Source organism: Canis lupus, chromosome 9, assembly GCF_003254725.2.
Source record: "Canis lupus dingo isolate Sandy chromosome 9, ASM325472v2, whole genome shotgun sequence".
Classification (NCBI taxonomy): Eukaryota; Metazoa; Chordata; class Mammalia; order Carnivora; family Canidae; genus Canis; species Canis lupus.
The window spans coordinates 50,809,100-50,827,833 of record NC_064251.1 but is presented as its reverse complement, the minus strand read 5'-3'; the positions used below and the strand labels follow the sequence as shown (position 1 = coordinate 50,827,833).

Here is an 18,734-nt window from a genome sequence, read left to right as displayed (position 1 = left end):
GGGTGCTGGGAGGTTTGCAGAGTGGGGGTGAGGAGATCTTGGGGAATGGAGGCTGGGACCTCCCTTGGCTGACCCATGAGGGGGAGGGTGCAGGGCGTCTCTGGGAGGTGGAACAGTGGAGGGGGGAGGTGGAAGGGGTTACTTAGAGGTACAGGCTGAGACCTCTCTCTACTGACCCATGCAGGGGGCCGTGGTCTGTGGAATGAGGGGGTGGAGGGGGATGGGGGGATGCAGGCTGGGACCTCTCTAGACTGACCCATGGGGGGGCGGGGGGAGGGCAGGGGTCTGCGGGAGGCGGGGGGGGGGGGGGGGGCGGTGGGGGGGGTGGCGCGAGCACAGCGCAGGCTGAGGGGGCGCTGGCGTGTGCCCGCAGGCAGCCTGGCGGCAGGGACAGCGGCGGTGGGGACGGTGCGCACCCGGACACTGCCAGCCTCAAGATGAGTGACCTGGACTCGGAGGTGCTGCCCTTGCCGCCACGGTACCGCTTCCGGGATCTGCTGCTGGGAGATCAGTCCTTCCAGAACGACGACAGGTAGGGGGGGCGGCAGCGGGCTGCACGGAGCTGTCCACGGTGCTGAAGGCCAGCGTGCCGCTACCCTTCAACTTTCCCGGGCTTCCGGTGGGGAAGTTGGGGGGCTGGGCGGTGGGGGGGGCATCTTAGGGGAGGGCCCAGAGGATGGGATGGGGCATCCTCTGGAAGACCGCCCCCTGGGCCCCAGCCCCACTCGCAGCTCTTCCGTTCTGGGGGACAGGAACGGACCAGGGCCGGAAGCAAGCCCGTGGTGAGTCCTCCAGAGTCCTCCAGACTCTGGCTGGGGCTGTTTATTATTAGCCAAGGGAGTGTCTTTCAGGTTTCTGTCTTGGTGACTTACAGGGGACGGTGGGGGTGGGGGTGGGGGGGGGAGTGGGAGGGGTCAGGAGAGACCACATTCCCTCACCTCAAATTCTGCTGGCTGGAGAAAAGCAAAATGAATCCGAGCCTGTCGGTAAGAGACCAGCAAAACCAGCTCTTGGGAATAATGCATCTGCCCAGGGAGCTGGCAGGAAGCTGAAGGAAACGTTGCTTTTCTCTGCCTTTTCCCCAAATAGCTGTCTTGGGTAAACACCCAGCACTTTAGCTCTGTCAGCCTCAGGGGAGGTGCTTTTACGCCTGCCAGTGAAGGCAGCACAGGGACTCACGCGGAGCTGGAGCCTGTGGGGTTTGGGAAGGAGCCGGTTCTCCTCGCTTCCTGTGTCATGTGTCAAGCCCGCCCCCCCTCCCCCCGCCCACCATCCTTGGCACCTGCAGGTCCTCCCCCGTCCAGCCGAGGACTAGCCGAGTAGGGGTCCAGGTCCCCCCATGATGCAGGCCTTCCCATCAGCACATAGGGTACGCAGGTTGAAACTGCCAGATGCAGATGGAGCCCTCTGGATGATCTTTGCTGAAGCTTCAGCTGGGGAGAGTCACATTTGTGAATGAGGTCTATGTGTAAGGGCCGTGCCCGGGAGGAGCAGCCAAAGCGTGTGGAAAGAGGTTTTAAGATCACTGTGCCCCCCACCAGAAACCAAGCATCCGGCCAGATCACACCACATCTGGTAGTGTTCTCCATAAGTGGGGAGGAGAGAGATGCTCACAGTGCTTCCACACTCACCGTCAGAGTGGCTGTATGTTCAGAGGGGCTTTCTGAGCTCTGCTTCCCCCTGTGGGACTGAGTATTGCAGTAGTTAGGAAGCCCACTCGAGAGCACACGCCCAGGAAAGAGTCCCACTTTGTTCTCTGGGGAGGCAGAGGCAGAGGGGTCAGGAGGGTCCTGGTGTCTGGATGTGGTCGGGGCTCTCCTGCCCCCCTGGAATGCAGGGCAGGGCTGGCGGCTTTCCTGGGTCGAACGCCTGTGCTGAGCATCTTCTTCAGGCAGCGCCAGCCCCTCAGCGCCTACCCCCCTGGGTCTCAGTCAAGTCTTGGAAACAGCAGCCCCAAGGATTTTTCCAACGTGGGCAGGAATGGCGTCTGTCACCCCAACTAGGCCCGAGGCCTCCGGTTGCATCGATAAATGCCAGTGCCTGTGGTTGATATGATTAGAGCGACACATCTTTCTGCTTTCAGGAGTAGATGGTTAGAGGTCTTATCCCTACTCACCCAGAGAGGGGGCATGGGGCCTGGGTAGAGATGATGGCCCTTGGAGGATCCAGGGGGCTCCCTGGTGGGGAGAGGGCTTCCTGTTTGCACATCTCTTGCTGGCTTCCTGGTGATGCTACCCCTGTTCACATGGGGGTCAGAGAGGAGCCTGTGAGGCACTGTGCTGACTGCCCAGGGTTCCAGGAGCAGCCAGCTTGGGTGGGGAGCTTTCTTCTACCCCCTGGCAGCCACTGTACCAGGACCCCAGTCAGAAGGCCTTCTCTGTTTTCAGACTTGGCTCAAGTGTGGCCTTGTCCCTCTCATGAATCCCTCCTGCTCACAGGCTGTGCTCTTAGGTCTTAAGGGGAAGGCAGTGCTGGAAGCCAGGACTCTGTTGGGGAGTGGGGGCGGCTGAGACCACCTGAGACCCCCATCCATAAGGACACATTCGCAGGGAGGCCCAGGCTGTACTCTGAGGAGTACCCCAAGCTCAGGGAGGAGGAGCCAGGGGAGGCCTGACTGTTGGAGGTGCCCTCCTGGATGCTTGTGACATGCATCTCTAGAGCCTCTCCCTCAGTCCCCTCTTCATCCTCTTTGCTGTGGATCACTGAATCCCAAAGTAGGGGATGGAGGCAGGACCCGTTCTACACATAGAAACCTTGTAAGGATGTTTTGGGGTCAGGGTGCTGGCATGGCATCCTGGGACTACAGGCTGTCTCTCTGTATCATGAGGCCTGGGGGCCTGAAGGGACCCCACACACCATCAGCAGCATTGTTCTGGGGCCCTTTCCTCACCCAGCCCTCCACTTGCAGCCTCTGTGCCCCTTGGCAGGCTCTGTAGGGTGAGCGGGGGTGCAGCTGCCCTGACTCTTGGCAGGCTGTGAGTGGGCGGGCAGGGCTGTGGGCTTCCTGCTCTCCAGAGAAATAAAGCCACCAGCAGTGAGTCACTGCAGCCTCACACGCTGTGGCCTTGGAGGGAGGGAGGGACTCAGCCCACGTGAGCCAAGGAGGCTGCCTTGGCCTCTAGGGGGCCTGGGAGGGGGCCAGGCAAGGGAGGAGGACAGAGCCAGAGCTCACAGACCTTCCAGGGAGCAGCTAAGATCTCAGGGCGACCTTCACCACTGCCTGCGGGGCAGGGCTCTCAGCAGAAGTGCACCTGTACTGTGCAAGGCCTGGACTCAGGGCTCCCCACCCCATCCGGAACAGCTCACTGGCCTTGTGCCCAGAAACCAAGGAGCAGCCCCCACCCCCATCCACAGCTGACCTTCTGTGCCCTGGACACCTGAGCTGTCTGGGCAACAGACAGGGGTCTGAGTGCTTCAGAGCTGGAGGCTGCAAGGCCCGGCCCACTCTGAGCCCTCCTCTTGGAAGAGGTAGTGACAGCACACGGCACCCCACAAGGTCACAGAGAGGAGACAGTGACTCAGGTAGGGGCTTTTGTCATGGTAAGTGTTTCTCCACCTCCTCTCCTGGAATGCGGATGGGAGGCTTTCAGGCCCACCCACCCCCCAAGTCAGGAGGATGCAGGTGGGCTCTGTGCCCCAAGGATGGGGGGACACAGGGGCTGTCACGCTACAAGGAGCAGAACTGTGGGGTGGGAAGAGCCACAGGTGAGGACAAATGGCCTGGCGTGTGGCCACTCCTGGCCTACATGCCCCTGATCACCTGCTCTCCACAGCTGCCTGCCTGGCCAGGACCCAGCCCAGCAGGGGCCAGAACAGCTGGAGGCCACGTCAGGGTCAGTGCCCGCTCCTCTCCCCAGGCATCTGTGTGGAGGATGGGTGGACTCTGAGAAGCATCTGAGGATTGGGAGGCCGGTGGCAGCAGGAGGGGCACAGAGGCCAGGCCTCCAGGGTTCGGGATGCCATCCAGAAGGACCCCATTCAGCTGTTTGCCTTCGTTCCTCTGACAGCAGAGGATGGAGCCTGACTTGTTTCTCTGGAGTTGAGCAACGCCAAATATTATTTCACACCACAAGCTGGGAAGCGGGAAGACAGGCAGTCCTGCACTGCAGGAGCGGAGGACAGACCCCTGCCAGCCCTGCTGCACCAGTGATGGACAGACAGGGCCCCTGGGGCAGGGACTCCTCAATGCTCAGTCCACTGGGGACCCTCAGAGCCTGCCTGGGTGCACAGAGGAACTGGCAGGGCTGGGGTTTCTGCAGGATGCGTGCCCCTCCCGGTCAGCCAAGCAGAAGGGGTCTGGTGTGGGGTGAAAGCCCGTCTGGAGTAGGAGCCTCTTGGAACAGTGCTGCCCTCCTGAGGGACAGAAACTTCTGCAGCTCAGCTGTAACTGTTAAAAAGTGAACGTTACTGAGCCTCTCCTGAGATGCACCAGCCCAGGCACAGCTCGCAGGATGTGAAGCATCCCAGGCTGCTCCCCGAGGTCCTTCCCCCACCTGGGGCTCCTGCAGATGTGGGAGAAGCACCCTGGGAGGGCAGCAGGTTGGGGGTGGGGGACGTGTTCTTACTGTTGCAGGGCCCAGGGCTGAGGACCCTCCTGAGAGCTGGAGAGGGCAAGCACTTGTGGGGAGCTCTCCTCTGGAGGGGTGTGCGGGGAATATTGGGGGCTGTGGAGGGAAGCCACAGGGACAACAGGCTGGCCTGCGGTTTGCACCTGTGGGTCCTCTGTGGACTGATGAATGCAGAGGGCACTGTCCCAGCAGAGGGTGACCACAGCCATGCCCCTATCCGTGCTGGCCAGGCCAAAAGAGGGGCTGGCTTGGCATCGGAGGAGCCCCGCTGCTTTGCTCTGGGAACCCTGGGTCCTTCCTGCATGCAACTGCTGGGCTCAGGCCTCCTGGGGGTCTGCCTCTTGTTCCATACCATGACTCATGGGCAGGACTGGGCTGGTGGCTCCATAGGGTGGGTCAGGGTGGGACCCCAACTCTGCCCCAGCACCTTCTCCTTGCCCTACCCTGGCTGGCGGCCTGTGTCCACTGCAAGCTCACAGGCCTCCGAGGACACAGCTGGTGGGGCCCAAGCCTGGTTGGGGGTCTCCTGCCACGTCAGCTCCGTGCACAATAGGATTGAATGAAGCCTGGACAGGGGGGACATGGAGCTAAAGCCAAACCCCTAACCTGCCCCCAGAGACCCTGCTCAACCCACAGCAGCATCCAGGCACCCCTGCACAGTCCATTGCCCCCTGGACACCTGCCTGCTGTCACGTGGTCTCTCTGATGGCTCCCCCATCTTCGTCCTTGGTCCCCTGACTCAGACTCAAAATTCCTACATCCACCATGGCTCTACCCCACCTCAACCCCGAGGCCTTCTGCCTCCTGCCTCCAGGATCCAGTCCTACGTACCCCCAGCCCCCATGCACAATCTGGGCAGTTTCTGGCTTTATGCCGTCAGAGCTGTGGCCAGGGCGCCGGCGTATGGGCACCGGGAGCTGATGTTGGACGCCACAAGGCTGCTTCTCTGGGGTTCTGTCTGCCTGGGACATGATTGAATCAAGGAAAAGCCTGGGGTGGTGCCAGGTTCTGGCCAATTCTGGGAGTTTCAAGGAGCTTTTAGGGAGTAAAATTTGTGTCGTGGTTTTTCCAGTCACCTCCCAGGCCCAGGGCTCATCACCTGCGTCTCCCCCAGGGTCCTGTGAGCGGGCTGGGGCCCCCCACAGGGAGCAAGGGCCTGGGACACCTGGGACGTGACCAGGTAACCCCTCTGGAGACCGGGCTCCTGGGGGCAGGTCGTGCCTTCCTCCAAGTGGGGGGACTGGGGCCCCCTCTCACAGCCTGGGAAGGTGAGCAGCAGGAAGATGGAGAGTAAAGGGACCACAGTGGGGGTGGGGGTGGAGAGAGCGCAGGTCCATGTGTGCAAGACCCGTCAGCCGGGTTCTGGGACCTATGTGTGCACTTGTGACCCGGGCACACCGCTCAGTCTTCTGAGAACTGGGGGAGCCTTGGTCCATGTGCCAGCAGCCCCCTGCCCATGCCTTGGATGTGTCTGGGAGTCCCCACGATGGAGACCTGGGTGTCCCCCAGGAGCCACGCTCCCCATCCTGCCCCTGGACCATTCAGGGCAGCATGCATCTTGGCCTCCATGCCTGCATCCAGAGATGCGTGTGTGTGACTCAGAATTCAGTTCCTCCCGAAATAGTGCAGGGCATGCACAGACACCCAGTGAGGGGGCAACCTGCACCCTTCAGAGTCCCAAAAACCATGATCCATTCTGGTTTCAAATTATAATTCCCTTTGGCACCTGATGTGCATGCTTTCCACGATGTATCATCTAGCACTGGAGGTGTGTTGTTCGTGGACCGTCCCGCCTCACACCCACCTGGAACAGAGGCGGGAGGCTGTTGCATTCAGGCCACGCCGCAGTCAGCTCCAGCTGCAGGACAAAACACCAGGCAGCTTAAACCAGAGACACTAATTTCTCACAGTTCTGGAAGCCAGAGCTCGGAGGTCAGGGTGCCAACACGGTACTGTCCTGCCGATGGCCCTCTGCCGGGTCACAGCTGCCTTCCCGTGTCTTCACGTGGTGGGCAGAGGGAGCTCTCTGGCCTTAGCTGACTCCGCTCACTCCCGGGGCCCCCCTCCTAACAGCATCACACTGGTGAAACGGGGGGGATGCACATGTTCCATCCACAGTGGGCTTGGGGGGTACGAGGTGATACCACAGAAGTGGCAGGTGACCCTTTGTGGGATGAAGCAGCTGTGCTTTGACTTCAAATTCTGTAAGCTTTGAGGGTGTCCCAGGAGAAGCTCAAGGGAGAGCCTGCCTGAAGCGCCCTGTGCCCTCCAGGCTGGGTTCGCACATGTTGGTTAGGGTGGGTGCTAAGCCCCGGGACAAGTATCCTCACACAGCTAAAGCCACGTGAAGACAAGGGTAGAGGCTGCAGGGATGTGGCCCCAGGCCAGCAGCAGGGGCCCTGGGAGTAAGGAGAGGCAAGAAGGACCCACCCTAGGAGCCTCCAGAGGGAGTGTGGCTCTGCCCACACCTTAATTTCGGACTTCTGGTCTCAAGACTGTTGTCTTAGGTCTCCCAGTTATGGTGGCCCCAGAAGGTTGACACCCCCGTCACAGGGTAAAGTGGGGCAGGGGGGCAGGCGGCCTTGAGAAGCCAGGGACCCAGGGACCTGGCACCTGCCCCCTTCTCTGGTCACTAAGGGAGTTTCCGGTGTGGGCTTATGGGGGGTGCCCTGACCCTGTCGGGTGGGACCCCAGGCCCTTGGAGGGTGGATGGAATTTGTGAATAACATGGCCCGTCCTTTTGCTGGGGTCCTTTCCGGGGCAGGTCCTCCCTCACATTGAAAATACACTTGTAAGCGGAAGTGCCGGAAAAGAGGCCCCCTCCCACTGGACGGGTGAGCCCAGAGCTGGAGCCGCTGCCTCCCACGGGGGCAAAACAATGGCTCCTGGCTCTGAGGGCTCCAGAGGAGGGGCTGTAGGGGCCCCCTGCGTCCTCTGTGACCTTGACCCCCATGAGAGCCCAGGAAGGAGGCCACTCTGCAACCAGGGAACAGCAGGGGGGAGGGGAGGACAGAGTGGGAAGGGGTCTGCACTGTGGGCGGGGGGGAGTTGGGGCCTTGTGCAGGTGCATGGGTGTCCAAGAGGACAGGTATAGATGGCCCAGCTCCTCCTCACAGCCATGTGGTCCCCAGGGGCAGCCCCCCCCCCAAGCCTGGCGAGGCCCTGTCTGCCTTTTCTAGGGACAGGAACTCACCCCCAGGCCCCTAGGAGTCCAAGTCTTGGCTCCTTCTCTCCTCCCCATCCCCATTCCAGCCTCAGTGGGTCCCTCAGCCTACTTTGGGGCCACAGAGGCTGAGGTGAAGTCCCCTGTGGATGGCTCCTGCATCCAGCCCCTGCAGACCCCCAGACCTTGCAGAGGCCCTGCCCCACCCCATCCACTAACTAGCCTCTCACTGTCTGTCTTTCTCTGCTTCTCTGACCAGTCTGTCCTTTGTTCCAGGGGCCCCTTCCAGAGCAGTTAGCCAGGGTCCAGGAGCAGCGAGGAGGACCCCAGCCCTGTGTCCCCTTCTGGAGGGCAGGGTGGCTAAGGACTCCAGCTGAGCCTGGCCGTGGCCATAATGCCCATGAGGGGAGATGTGGTGTCATGGCCAGGCAGCCAGCTGACCCCGTGTGGTGTCAGCACCCCCACATGCCAGTCCTCACATCCCTCTGGACCCTCTGGGCAGGAATGGGGCACGCAGGCAGACTGGGGGAGCTGCCCCAGGAAGACAGCTAGGCAGGGCCCAGGACCCCTCCCAGGTGGGCCAGATGCTAGCCCTCAAGGGATGTCCACATCCTAACCCATGGAACCATGAACATGGCCTTAGATGGCAGAGACTGCAGGTGGGACCCCAGTAAGGATTTTAAGATGGGAAAGTACCTTGGTGGCCGTAAGTGCTCTCACAAGTGTCCTCATAAGGACGCAAGAGATGTTAAAACGATAAATCTCGTGATACACGTTTTACCACAATTTGTAAAGAGAGGCAGAGGGAGACTTTACAGAGAAGCTCGTGAGGACGGGGGCAGAGATCAGAGGGATGTGGCCACAAACCAAGGGACACGGGAGCCCCCAGAGGCAGCGGGGGTCCCCCTGGAGCCTCTGGGGGGCACAGCCCCACGATGCCTGGATTTTAGCCCAGCAGTACCGACTGTGGACTCAGAACTGGGCGGGGAGGATCTGTTGGGGGGGGGTGTCCCCTGCGATGGCAGCTGCAGACACTCGCACACTGGAGCACAGAGAATTATCGGGGAAGTGAGTGTGGAGAGGAGTCGCCTCGTTTCTGTGTGGGGTATGGAAGCCCCAGCTGTCAAGCACCCCAGGCACCCCGGCCAGCCCCTTGCTGGGAAGTGTCTCCTGGAAGCACATTCCCGGTGGCATGGATGGGGCCTCCCTGAGATCCACACTCCGTGCTGGGTCCGGGAATTGATAAAGGGCACGGAGGGAGAGAGTGGCCAGTGCGGGTGGGGGGGGGGGGGGGAGGGTGGTCCGGGGAAACGAGCAGGGCAGCCTGGAGGACAGGAGAGAGTCTGCCCCTCGCGGCCAGTCTGCTCAGCCCAGAGTATCGTGTCCTGTCTGGTTATTAGGACCCACGAACCCATCTTGATCCAGCGCAGCTCCTACCGGGCATGGCCCCCAAGATCTGCATGGCTGCCCAGAACTGTGACTATGATGACAAGTTACACCCGGGTCTGTGAGATGCTCCGCCTTGTCAGAGGCTGAACCTCGTTCTGAAAGTGACATGAAAGTCACATGTTTGACTTCTAATCCCCACCCCCCCAGGGCCTTAGAAGGTGACCTTGTGTGGAAGTAGGGTCATCACAGGTCATCAGTGCTCATGAGGTCGAGGGGGACCCCGCTCCAATATGACTGGGGCCCTTTAGAAAGGGGGAATTTGGAGACAGGCACAAAGAGAAGACCCCCGTCTGCAGGAGAGGAGGAGGCCCCAGAAGGATCCACCCCGCCAGCGCAGCGGCCCTGGGTGTCCAGCCTCCAGGACCTGAGACCTGCCTTTCTGTTGCGTGAACCACCCCATCCCTGCTGCTTCCTCGCAAGTGGCAGAAGGGATCCTGCCTTGGGATGAAGGTGACCAATCTGCTACCTTTGAGTTCATCGAAAGTTGATGATCTGAGTGGGCCCAGGCTAACCTCACGAGCCCTCTGAAAGTGGTGCGTTTTCTCTGGCGGGAGGTGGGAGAGGTGGCAATTTGGGGCATGGGGGCACCTGGTGTGCCACTATGGGCATTAGCAATGGAGGGGCCACGGGCCCAGGTATGAGGCAGCCCTCCGGAGCTGAGCGGGTGGCAGCCAGCAAGAATGGAGGCCCGTCCTACTGCCGCCAGGAACCAAATCCCGCCGGGGTCTGGGTGAGCCGCCAGGCAGGGTCCCGCCCAGAGCTGCAAGCGAGAGCCCAGCCCCACTGATGGGGCCTCAGCCTCAGAGGTCCTGAGGAAAGACCCAGCCATGCTGTGCTCGGACTTCACCCCTGCAGCGGTGAGTTACAGGGAAGTCGTTTTAATCTATAAAGTTGGTGGTCGCCTCTCCCAGGGCACGTCAGCCTGTCCCTCCACCTCCACCTTTCCTCGTACTCTGGCTCTGGGGTCCAAAGGCCCAAAGGACCGAATGAGAATGGCCTGGGCCAGAGCACATCATAGGTGACGTCATGGCCACCGTGTTGCCTTGTGGCCTAGGTGGCCTGCACTGCCACAACTGGTGGCACACCCCTGGCACTGCACGGACCCTGCCTGCACCCCACCTGCCTCGTCCTGTGTCGTCCCTGAGCATGAGACACGCTCTTCTGTGAGTGCAGCTTCTCCTTCATCGAGGGAGCCGGTCACACACCCTGACCCGTCTTTCCTGATGAAAAGGCAGGAAAACGTGCACCATCGTTTCATTGTCAGCTTCCCGACTGAGGCAGCATGTTAGGGCGGCCTCAGTGGTGGCAGCACAGTGGCTGCCTTTTTGGGTCCTCCTCCCAGGAACGAGGTGCTTGTCCAGAGAGTCACATAGATCCAGCAGCGTCCCCTCAACACGGGCACATCCCTGTCCCTGGCCTCCCAGGGCACGTTCCCTCAGGTGCAAGAGGGACTTGATGAGGTTAAGGCTCTCGGTGGGGGGGGGGCTCCTGGATCATCTCTGTGGCCCCGCGTTGCCATGGGGTCCTCAGGGAAGGGACAGGGAGAAGCTGGCAGAGGAGGGGGGATCCCCTCCCCCACAGCCTCCTCAGGGAACCGGCCCTGCCCACGCTTGGATTCTAGGACTCTGACCTCCAGGACTTTGAGATGGTTAATCTGCGTTGTTTTAAGCCACTAAAATTGGGGTGATTTGTCACAGCAGCAGCAGGAAACTGCTTCACCCTGATTTAATCTTTGCCAGTCCCAGCTTGGTCCAGTGAGAGCCCTTCCAGCTGGGACCTGCACCTTCTGTCCAAAACTCCTATTGTGGTTGATGCACGTAACATAAAATTTGTCATCTTAACTATTCTAGAGGGCACAGATCAGGGCACCAGGCATATTGACATCATGCAGCCGTCCCCTGCAGGACCTGTTCATCTTCCCAAACTAAACTGTCCCCATGAAGCACTGGCCACGTCCCTCACCTCCCCCCCCAACTTCATGTCTGTGGATCCGACTCCTCTGGGGCCTCCTGGGAGTTCCCGCTTATACAGCATCTGTCCTCCTGTGCCGGCTCATCTCTCTCATCGCTGTGTCCTCAGGTCCATCCACAGCATAGCAGGTGCCGGGATTTCCTTCCTTTTAGGGCTGAGTGATGGTCCGTGGTGTGGACGGAACACATCTTACCCATTCTTCTGTCGACGGACCCTTGGGATGCTTCCGTGTTCGGCTGTTGCAACAGTGCGATGGACACAGATGTGCAACCATCTCTTTGACCCCTTGCTTTCAGTTCTTGGGGCACGTACCCAGAGGTGGAGCTGCTGGATCCTATGGTAACCCTAGTTCTTTGAGGAAGCTCCAGACCCTTCCATCTCGGCTATAGCATCTCACATTCCCAGGAAAGAACACAAGGTTCCAATTTCTTCACATCTGGGCCGGCACCTTTATTTTGTGTGTGTGGAGAGCAGCCATCCTGGTAAGAGCGAAGTGGCATTTCATTGCACTTCTGATTTGCTCTCCCCTAGTCTGGCGATGTTGAGCATCTTTTCATGGGCTTGAGGTTCATGGGCCTGGGGCAGCAGCCTGGGAGGCCTCGCTTCCATCCGGGGACAGCCAGGCGCCACCTCAGCCAGCTGACAGTGACAGTGATCAGGATACCCTCCAGTGCACCTCTCCCGATGTGGGGCTGTGGGTGAGGATCCCTAGGACCCCATGGGCACACACCAGCTTGGCTTCAGTGGCAGGGCACCTGCTGCTCCGGAAAGCCTGCAACCCTGGCCTGTGCTCTGCCAGCCACTTGAGTTATTCGGCGCTACCTTTCATTAAGTCTCTGCATCTCCCCGGGTTCAAGAGGCTCCCGGGCCAGCCCTCCCACCTGCCCACCCACCTGTAGGCATCCCACCTGCAGGCCTCACCTGCTCCCAGGTCCCTCTCCAGCCCAGCTGCCCTCACAGTGCCAGGCGTGGGCGCCTAGCGCCCCACAAGACGGTGTCTGGCAGGCGCTTGAAGGATGTCCAGAGTGGAGCCAGTAGCCTGCCCCATCTGCTCCTCCCATCCTCCCCATCTTGGGGCGCCAGCACCCACCCATTCTCTCAGCCTTGATGGATTACCCCGCCATCCACTCCTCCTGTGCTACTTCCACCTGTCCTCTCCTCCTGTGCCCAGCCCAGCCCCTCTTGGCACAGAAGATGCAAAATGACGACCTGCCCCCCCACACACACACCGGGCTGCTCGTCTGTGGCAGGAGTGAAGCAGCATTTGTAGTGCTTGAGAAAAGGGAGACTGCTCTTTTTGTCTGCCCCTCCTGCCACAGCCTTGGTGCTCGAGCATGTCTGACCCTAGTGGGAGTGAGCAGTTGGGGATGCTCCCCATGGTGAGCCACGGTCAGGGAACATGGCACCTCGGGCTGCTGCCCCATGCCCGGGGTGGGGGGTGTCCCCTCCACATACAGGAAATGGACCATCTTCTAAACTGGATGATCATTTTCAAAATAAATCAAACCTTACATAAGTGATGCAGCGGGCCAGCTGGAAGGGCCTCTGCCACCCACGGGCAGACGGAGCAGCACTGACAGTTGCCTGGTGGTCCTGTGCACATCGGCCAATGGTTTCCATTAGGTCACATCATACAATGTTAGAAGAAACCTTCCCTCGTCACCTGACTCTTCCCCTGGACTGCAGCAGCCATCACTCCATGAGGACCAACTGCCCTCTCAAAGTCCAGGGACAGGAGGACACAGCAGCTGTGGCGACTCAGAGGACGGGCTAGATGTGTGGGCTCCGTGCCGTGGCTGGGAAGTGTTGCCGGCCCGTGCTCGTCCAGGTGGACACTGCTGCCCGGTGCCTTCTCCGCCGGGCTGCCGCTCACAGTCATTGCTCGAGGCGCGTGAGCTCGTGTCCTGTCTGTGGGTGAAAACCCATCCCAAGGAGCCCTGCACCTGCTGGGGTGGCCAGGCGAGCATCCCTGCCACCCAGCGCTGCTCCATTATTGACTGACACCAGGGCATAGCCCAGTGGCCGGTGCCCCAGAGCTGGAGAGGCATGGAGCACTGCCCAAAGCCCACTTGCTTTGTTTTGTGCTCCACATCCTGCATCTCGCTCACCGGCAGGAGCCCTTCCAGCGCTCATCACCCACAGACGCTCCGTGTCACTCCACGGGAAGGGTGATGCGTGGCCACCATGTCCTCGCCCTTCCCACCAGGGGCAGGCAGGGGGCTTGGCCCCACGTAAACACCTCATTCCCCTAGGGCAGATTCCTAACAGAGAACGCAGTCCAGAGAGGTGATGGGGGTTTGCTGAGACCACCAAGTGGGGAGACCACCGTCCGTGCCTGGGCAGGTGGGCACCTTCCTCCCACAGACCTTCCGTAAGCCAGGCAAGTTGGAGCCTGTGGTCTGGGTGTGGGTTTGGGCAGGTCGAGAAGGCCTGGAGCCCCTGGCCACTGTGGAGGACAGCTGTGCAGCTCAGCACCCCCTGCACCCAACGGCTCCAGCCAGAGCCTGGCACCCCCAGCACCAACACCTGGCGGCCGTCCTCACCTCCCGGGGCCTTTGCTCTGCTGCCCCCTGCCTCCGGCCCTGGGGAAGCCACCTCCTACCTCAGCACCTCATCTCCCCACTTTGCAAATCCGAAATCTGCGCTGTGTCCCTGAGTTCTTCCTGTGCTGTGGGGTGACCAGGGCCACCCCAGCAGGCCAGAGGCGCAGACAGGGCTCCTCAGAGTAGCTGCTTTGTTGGAGGCAGGGCTCTCGTGCCTGGCCCGGGGCCCAGTCCAGCATCTGGGCCCTGCCTGGTGAGTGCCCCCTGGGCTCCAGGACAGATACAGGGACAGGTAGCAGGGAGGTAAGGAATGGGGGAGCTCGGAAGACAGAACACGCATCTCCCACCTGGCCGGGGAAGGGGGGTGCACCTCGGGGCGGCCATCCCGAGCCCCCCTCCCCACTCCGGTGATCCCGGGACCTGCACGCAGGCGGCCTGTGGCTTGGGCCGGCGGCCAGCCCCAGGGCTCCCGGGGCTCAGAGGCTCCTGCCTGCGGAGGTGAGTGGCCGGAGCCACCAGCTGTCACAGCGCCACTACTGCGCCCCTCCCCCAGCGCCGCCGTGACTGTCGTGATTCTTACTACTACTTCCGTTACAGGGCGGCCCTGGCCACGGGGCGCCGAGACCCCTCCCGCCGGGGCTCCTCGCGTCCACCCCCGCCTCCCGGCGCCCCGCGCCTGGCCAGGCCGACCCACTGCGGCGGCGGCGGCGCGGGGAGCGCGGGGAGCGCGGGGAGCGCGGGGAGCGCGGGAGCGCGGGGCGGGGCGCGGAGATGGGAGCGCCGCCCCCGCCGCCTCCCGCCCGTGCGCTCCCGCAGGATGGCGCGGGCCAAGCTGCCGCGCTCGCCGTCCGAGGGCAAGGCGGGCCCGGGGGGCGCCCCGGCCGGAGCCTCGGCACCGGAGGAGCCGCACGGGCTCAGCCCGCTGCTGCCGGCCCGCGGCGGGGGCTCCGTGGGCAGCGACGTGGGCCAGAGGTAGGGGCGCGCGCCTGGGGACCCGCGTGCCGCCGGGAGGGGCTTTGCTTCTGCCGCTCGCATCCCGCACGGGCTTGCTCGGCTGCACCTGCCAGGTCGCCTGCGGCCCGCGGAAGGGAAGGGAAGGGGGGGGACGGCTGGGTTCCCCCCTCGGAACCCTTACCCAGGGGCCCCGAGCCTGTGCTCCCCCCACACACACTCCTGCTCCCAGTAGCCGGTACCGTGGGCCTGCAGGTAGGACTGGAGGGGAGAAGGAAGAGAGGACCCGGACACTACCAGGGGGCTCCGTGCTCCCAGCCTGGCCCTGGCCCCGGCCCCCTGAGTCCCCACTCCTGTTGGTTCCGGCAGCTGCTTGTGGGGAGACAGGGCCAGCATCTGCATCCCCACTTCAGAGGTGGGCAGCATGAGGCCCAGGGAGGCCGCGGTCCTGGCCAAAGGCTGCACAGCAGATTGGAGCTGGGACTATGCCTGGAGCTCAGGCAGCCAGGGTGCAGGAGGCCAGTTTCTTGGGGAGGGGGTATCACAGGCCCTTCCGCAGCTCCTCAGAGGGCAAGGTTGAACGCAGCACCCCCATTTCACGGATGAGGACACTGAGGCCCGATCTGCAGCTCTAGTATTTAGCCAGCACCTCCTTTATGCAGGGAGCCTTTCTAGATGCTGCTGGGGGGGAACAGAGATGAATCAGACCCGCCCTGGTGTGGGCACACGTGGGCATAGGAACCTGTGTCTGGCAGAGACGTGCAGGCTGAGCTGGGGTGAGGAGAGCGGGGGCTCCCAGGGCTGCTGTCCTTCAGGGAGGGGCACCAGGAGGCGGACGGGCCCTCCAGGCAGGGGCAGGAGCCAGGGCCAGAGCCCGGGGGGTGGGGGCGCAAGGCCTGGTCAGTGTTGGCAGGGACTTGGCTTGGCAGATGGCAGGGTCAGGGGTGCCCAGGGAGCCTCCGCCCTGCACCTCTGCCCTACCTTCACATCCCATTCCTGGCCCCTGGGAGCACCCCCAGGGAAGGCTGCTGCCCAGCAGTTACTCCCATTTGCCAGAGCAGACTGCTAAGGCTGGAGCTTAAGTGCCCAAGAGGCCCTGGAGCAGCTAATGGGCAGCCTGGGTGTGGGTGGGAGGGAAGTGAGTGCTGCCAAGGCGCTGAGGACAGATTCTTCTCTCCATCCACCTCTCGGACGCTGTGGGGGGCAGTGGTTCCAGAGGCTCTGGTTACAGCCAGTCCAGCCCCTGCAAGAGATTGGCTCCCCTGCTGTCCCCGTTCCTGCAGGGACGCAGAGATGGCAGGTCCTGCCCAGGCTGCCTCAGCCCGCAGTGCAGAATGGAACTGAGATGTCAAGGCCACCTCCTCCAGGAAGCCCTCTCCCATCCCATCCTTGTGCTCTTCTACCCCCAGGTCTGTACTGGGCTACCTTACGCCATCCCCAGCAACCCCGGAAGTATAGGGTCCTTGTCAGATGCCTCCTGCAGAGTAAAGGGAACTGTCTGTAGCTGCACAGTGTTAGGGCCTGAAGCCCTGCAACCTCGTGTCCCCAAACGTCAGACACGTGCCAGGGAGTTCGTTCTGGATGGGAGCAGAGAGCACCACAACAGGTTCCCCAGCAGAGAAGCACTTGCAGGGTTTTTGCTCCTTGGGAACTCCAGTGTGACAGAGTGTCCCCCGCAACCAGGGCAGGTGATAGGGGACCTTCTGTCAGAGGGAGCCAGCGGCTGGAGCTCCAGAGCTGGCCGCATGTGCCTGCCTGCCGCCTTCTAGGGCCAGCGGGCATCAGAGCTCCCTGGGCCTTGAGGCAGCATCGGCCTTCCCCAGGCTGGCCCAGAACCTCCTGGAGGCCTCACCATTGGTGGAGGGACTACAAGGCATGAGGAGATCCTGCTCCCAGTGCCATGCCCGAGCCCTCCACCAACCCTCAACACAGTGCACCCTAGTCACTGGGGTGTTGGGGTTCTCCCACACACACACACACCACCAACCTGAGCTCCTTGGGCTCTGAGTCCTAGGTCTCCCCCTCCTCCCTCTGTCCCTCCCCTCCTGCATGTCTTACAAGTCCAGGACAAGGAGAGGGCAATGGTTTGAAATTGTGACCCGGGGGCAGGAGTGCTGGGGTCCAGTAAACTCCCCACGTGGGTCAGTGCTGCTGGGGCTGGGTGGCCTTGCCCTTCCCAGGTGCTGCTGCATGCCAGGTATGCTGATCCAAAGGACAGACAGGGATGGAGAGGAAGGGCCTGGTTACTGGGCACTCCCCCCCCCCCCAGGTATGGATACGTTCTGCACCGAAGGAGGGGCTCACTGGTTCATCCTTGGAGGGGAAGGCACGATGGCAGCCCCGTTGAGATGGGGAGGGCCTCAGAAGGATCTAGGAGGGAGAATCCAGGGAGTAGTGGGCAGTGGTGGCAGGGTGTGAGGGGCACCCTGTGGACGGCTGAGTTTGGGGTAACTGGAAGCATAGCCGGGAGGAGAGAACCCCAGGGGCAGGGCCCAGGCTGACTAGTGGGACCCTCCTGTGGGTGTAGATGCCCCAAGGGGGGAGGGGAGGGACAGGCAGCCAGAGGCCAGGGTGTCCCTGGAGCAGAAAGAGAGGAAGAGGGGTCCCCAGGGTGGAGGGGGAGCAGGAGGGCCTGGGCAGAAGTCTTTGCCCCACCATTGGCAGTTTCAGAGGAGGGGACGTCCTCAGAGGGGTCCCACTCAGAGCTGGGCTGACAGGCAGGGTTTGAGGGTGAGGGGATCTCCAGCTGCGGGGGCTCTGCCAAAGGCCTGGGGGGTGGGGGGTCTGAGGGGCAGGGCTAGAACAGGTGGTGGCAGCACCCGGCAGGATGGGAATCCGTGAGCCCCCCTCCCCCATGGGGACTACATCGAGTGGCCACTGAGGACAGTCCATCCCTCAGGGCTGCATCTCTGGCCACTAAGGATGGGCCTGGCCCCTGGGCCAGGACTGCAGGGAGGACCTTCCAGCGGCCAAGTGGGCCTGCCCCACTCCCCACCCCTGGGCCTCCCCAGGCACCCAAGCCCAGCATGAGCCTCCACATGTCAAGGTCCTGCTTGCCAGCTGTTCTGGTCTGGACCCTGTGTGTTTGCCATGACCCCAGCCTGTCTGTCACACTCCAACAACAACAGGTCCACTCCCCTCTCCCCCCGCCGGGGTCATGAGGCCTCCGTGCTCCTCCAGGAACCCCACCAACCCCCACATCCCCCTAGCACCCCCCACCCACTCTCCGGGAGTTCCTGGTCCCAACATGACAGCTGTGGCCCTGCCAGGCTCCTGCCACCCCCTGGTGCAGCTGTCACCCCAGCTCAGGGCTTGGGGCAGTGCCTGGGCCAACACAAGGGAACCTGAGCCAGACAAACATGTAGAATCTGTTGGAAGCTCCCAGTGACTTTAAGCTGAGGCCTGGGGACGCCCCTGCTTCCCCTGCTCCGTATGGAACCTGGCACCTCAGCACACCCCATCCAGACTTCGTCCTCCCGACTGTCCCACGGCCCAGCCTTGCCCACCCGAGCACCAGGAGCTATAGGGGTGGGCATGTGCCTGTGGCCTGGCCCAGGGTGAGGGGCTGACCCAGCCCTATAGGCCGGCCCCTTCCTCCCTGCCCATGGCCCTGGGAAGGCAGTGGTCCTCTCTGAACCTTGGCTTCCTCTTCTGAACCTTGGCTGCTTTGAGGATTAAGAGAGGTCCTGAGGTCCTCTGTGGAGTTGCTGGCCCCAGATGGACACATCATCAGCAATGAGAAGACTTGGTGCACACACACGCGCACACACACAGACACACACACCACTGCCAGCCCCTCGGGCCAGTCCTTGGAGCCCCCCTACCTCCCACCAGCCCAAGGCCAAACATCTTGGTGTCAGCTGCCTGTGGCCAGGCTGGGAGAACCCTAGGGCAGGCTGCCCAGGGGGCAGCAGCTGTGTGGTTGCTGGCCCAGTGGAGGGGGCACACCTGGGCACCCCCTAAGAAGCACCAGCGCCCAGCTTAGCCTATCCTCCTGCTGAGAAGTCACGGTGCCCTGCTGGTTGGCTCTGTGGCTAGGCCCATAGAGAGCAGGGGAGCAGAGGGGAGGTGGGCAGACCTGACAAGGAT

The 18,734-nt window shown here is 62.2% G+C and overlaps 1 protein-coding gene across 13 annotated transcripts in view; it reads left to right on the top strand.

Moving 5' to 3' along the window:
• Positions 1 to 18,734, top strand: part of KCNT1 (potassium sodium-activated channel subfamily T member 1) — a 60,549-nt gene that overhangs the window by 10,955 nt on the left and 30,860 nt on the right. For 9 of the 13 annotated variants that reach the window (XR_004818601.2, XM_035720572.2, XM_035720571.2 and 6 more), the window contains exon 2: positions 374 to 532. Coding sequence is in view for 12 of the 13 variants with exons in the window: in XM_035720572.2 (XP_035576465.1) it covers positions 374 to 532 (159 nt within the window). In the remaining variant the exon portion in view is untranslated. Of the gene's footprint in view, positions 1 to 373; positions 533 to 666; positions 783 to 14,511; positions 14,667 to 18,734 lie in introns of those variants that run through there. The other 4 variants (XM_025475745.3, XM_049114362.1, XM_025475741.3 and 1 more) reach the window with 2 other exon arrangements.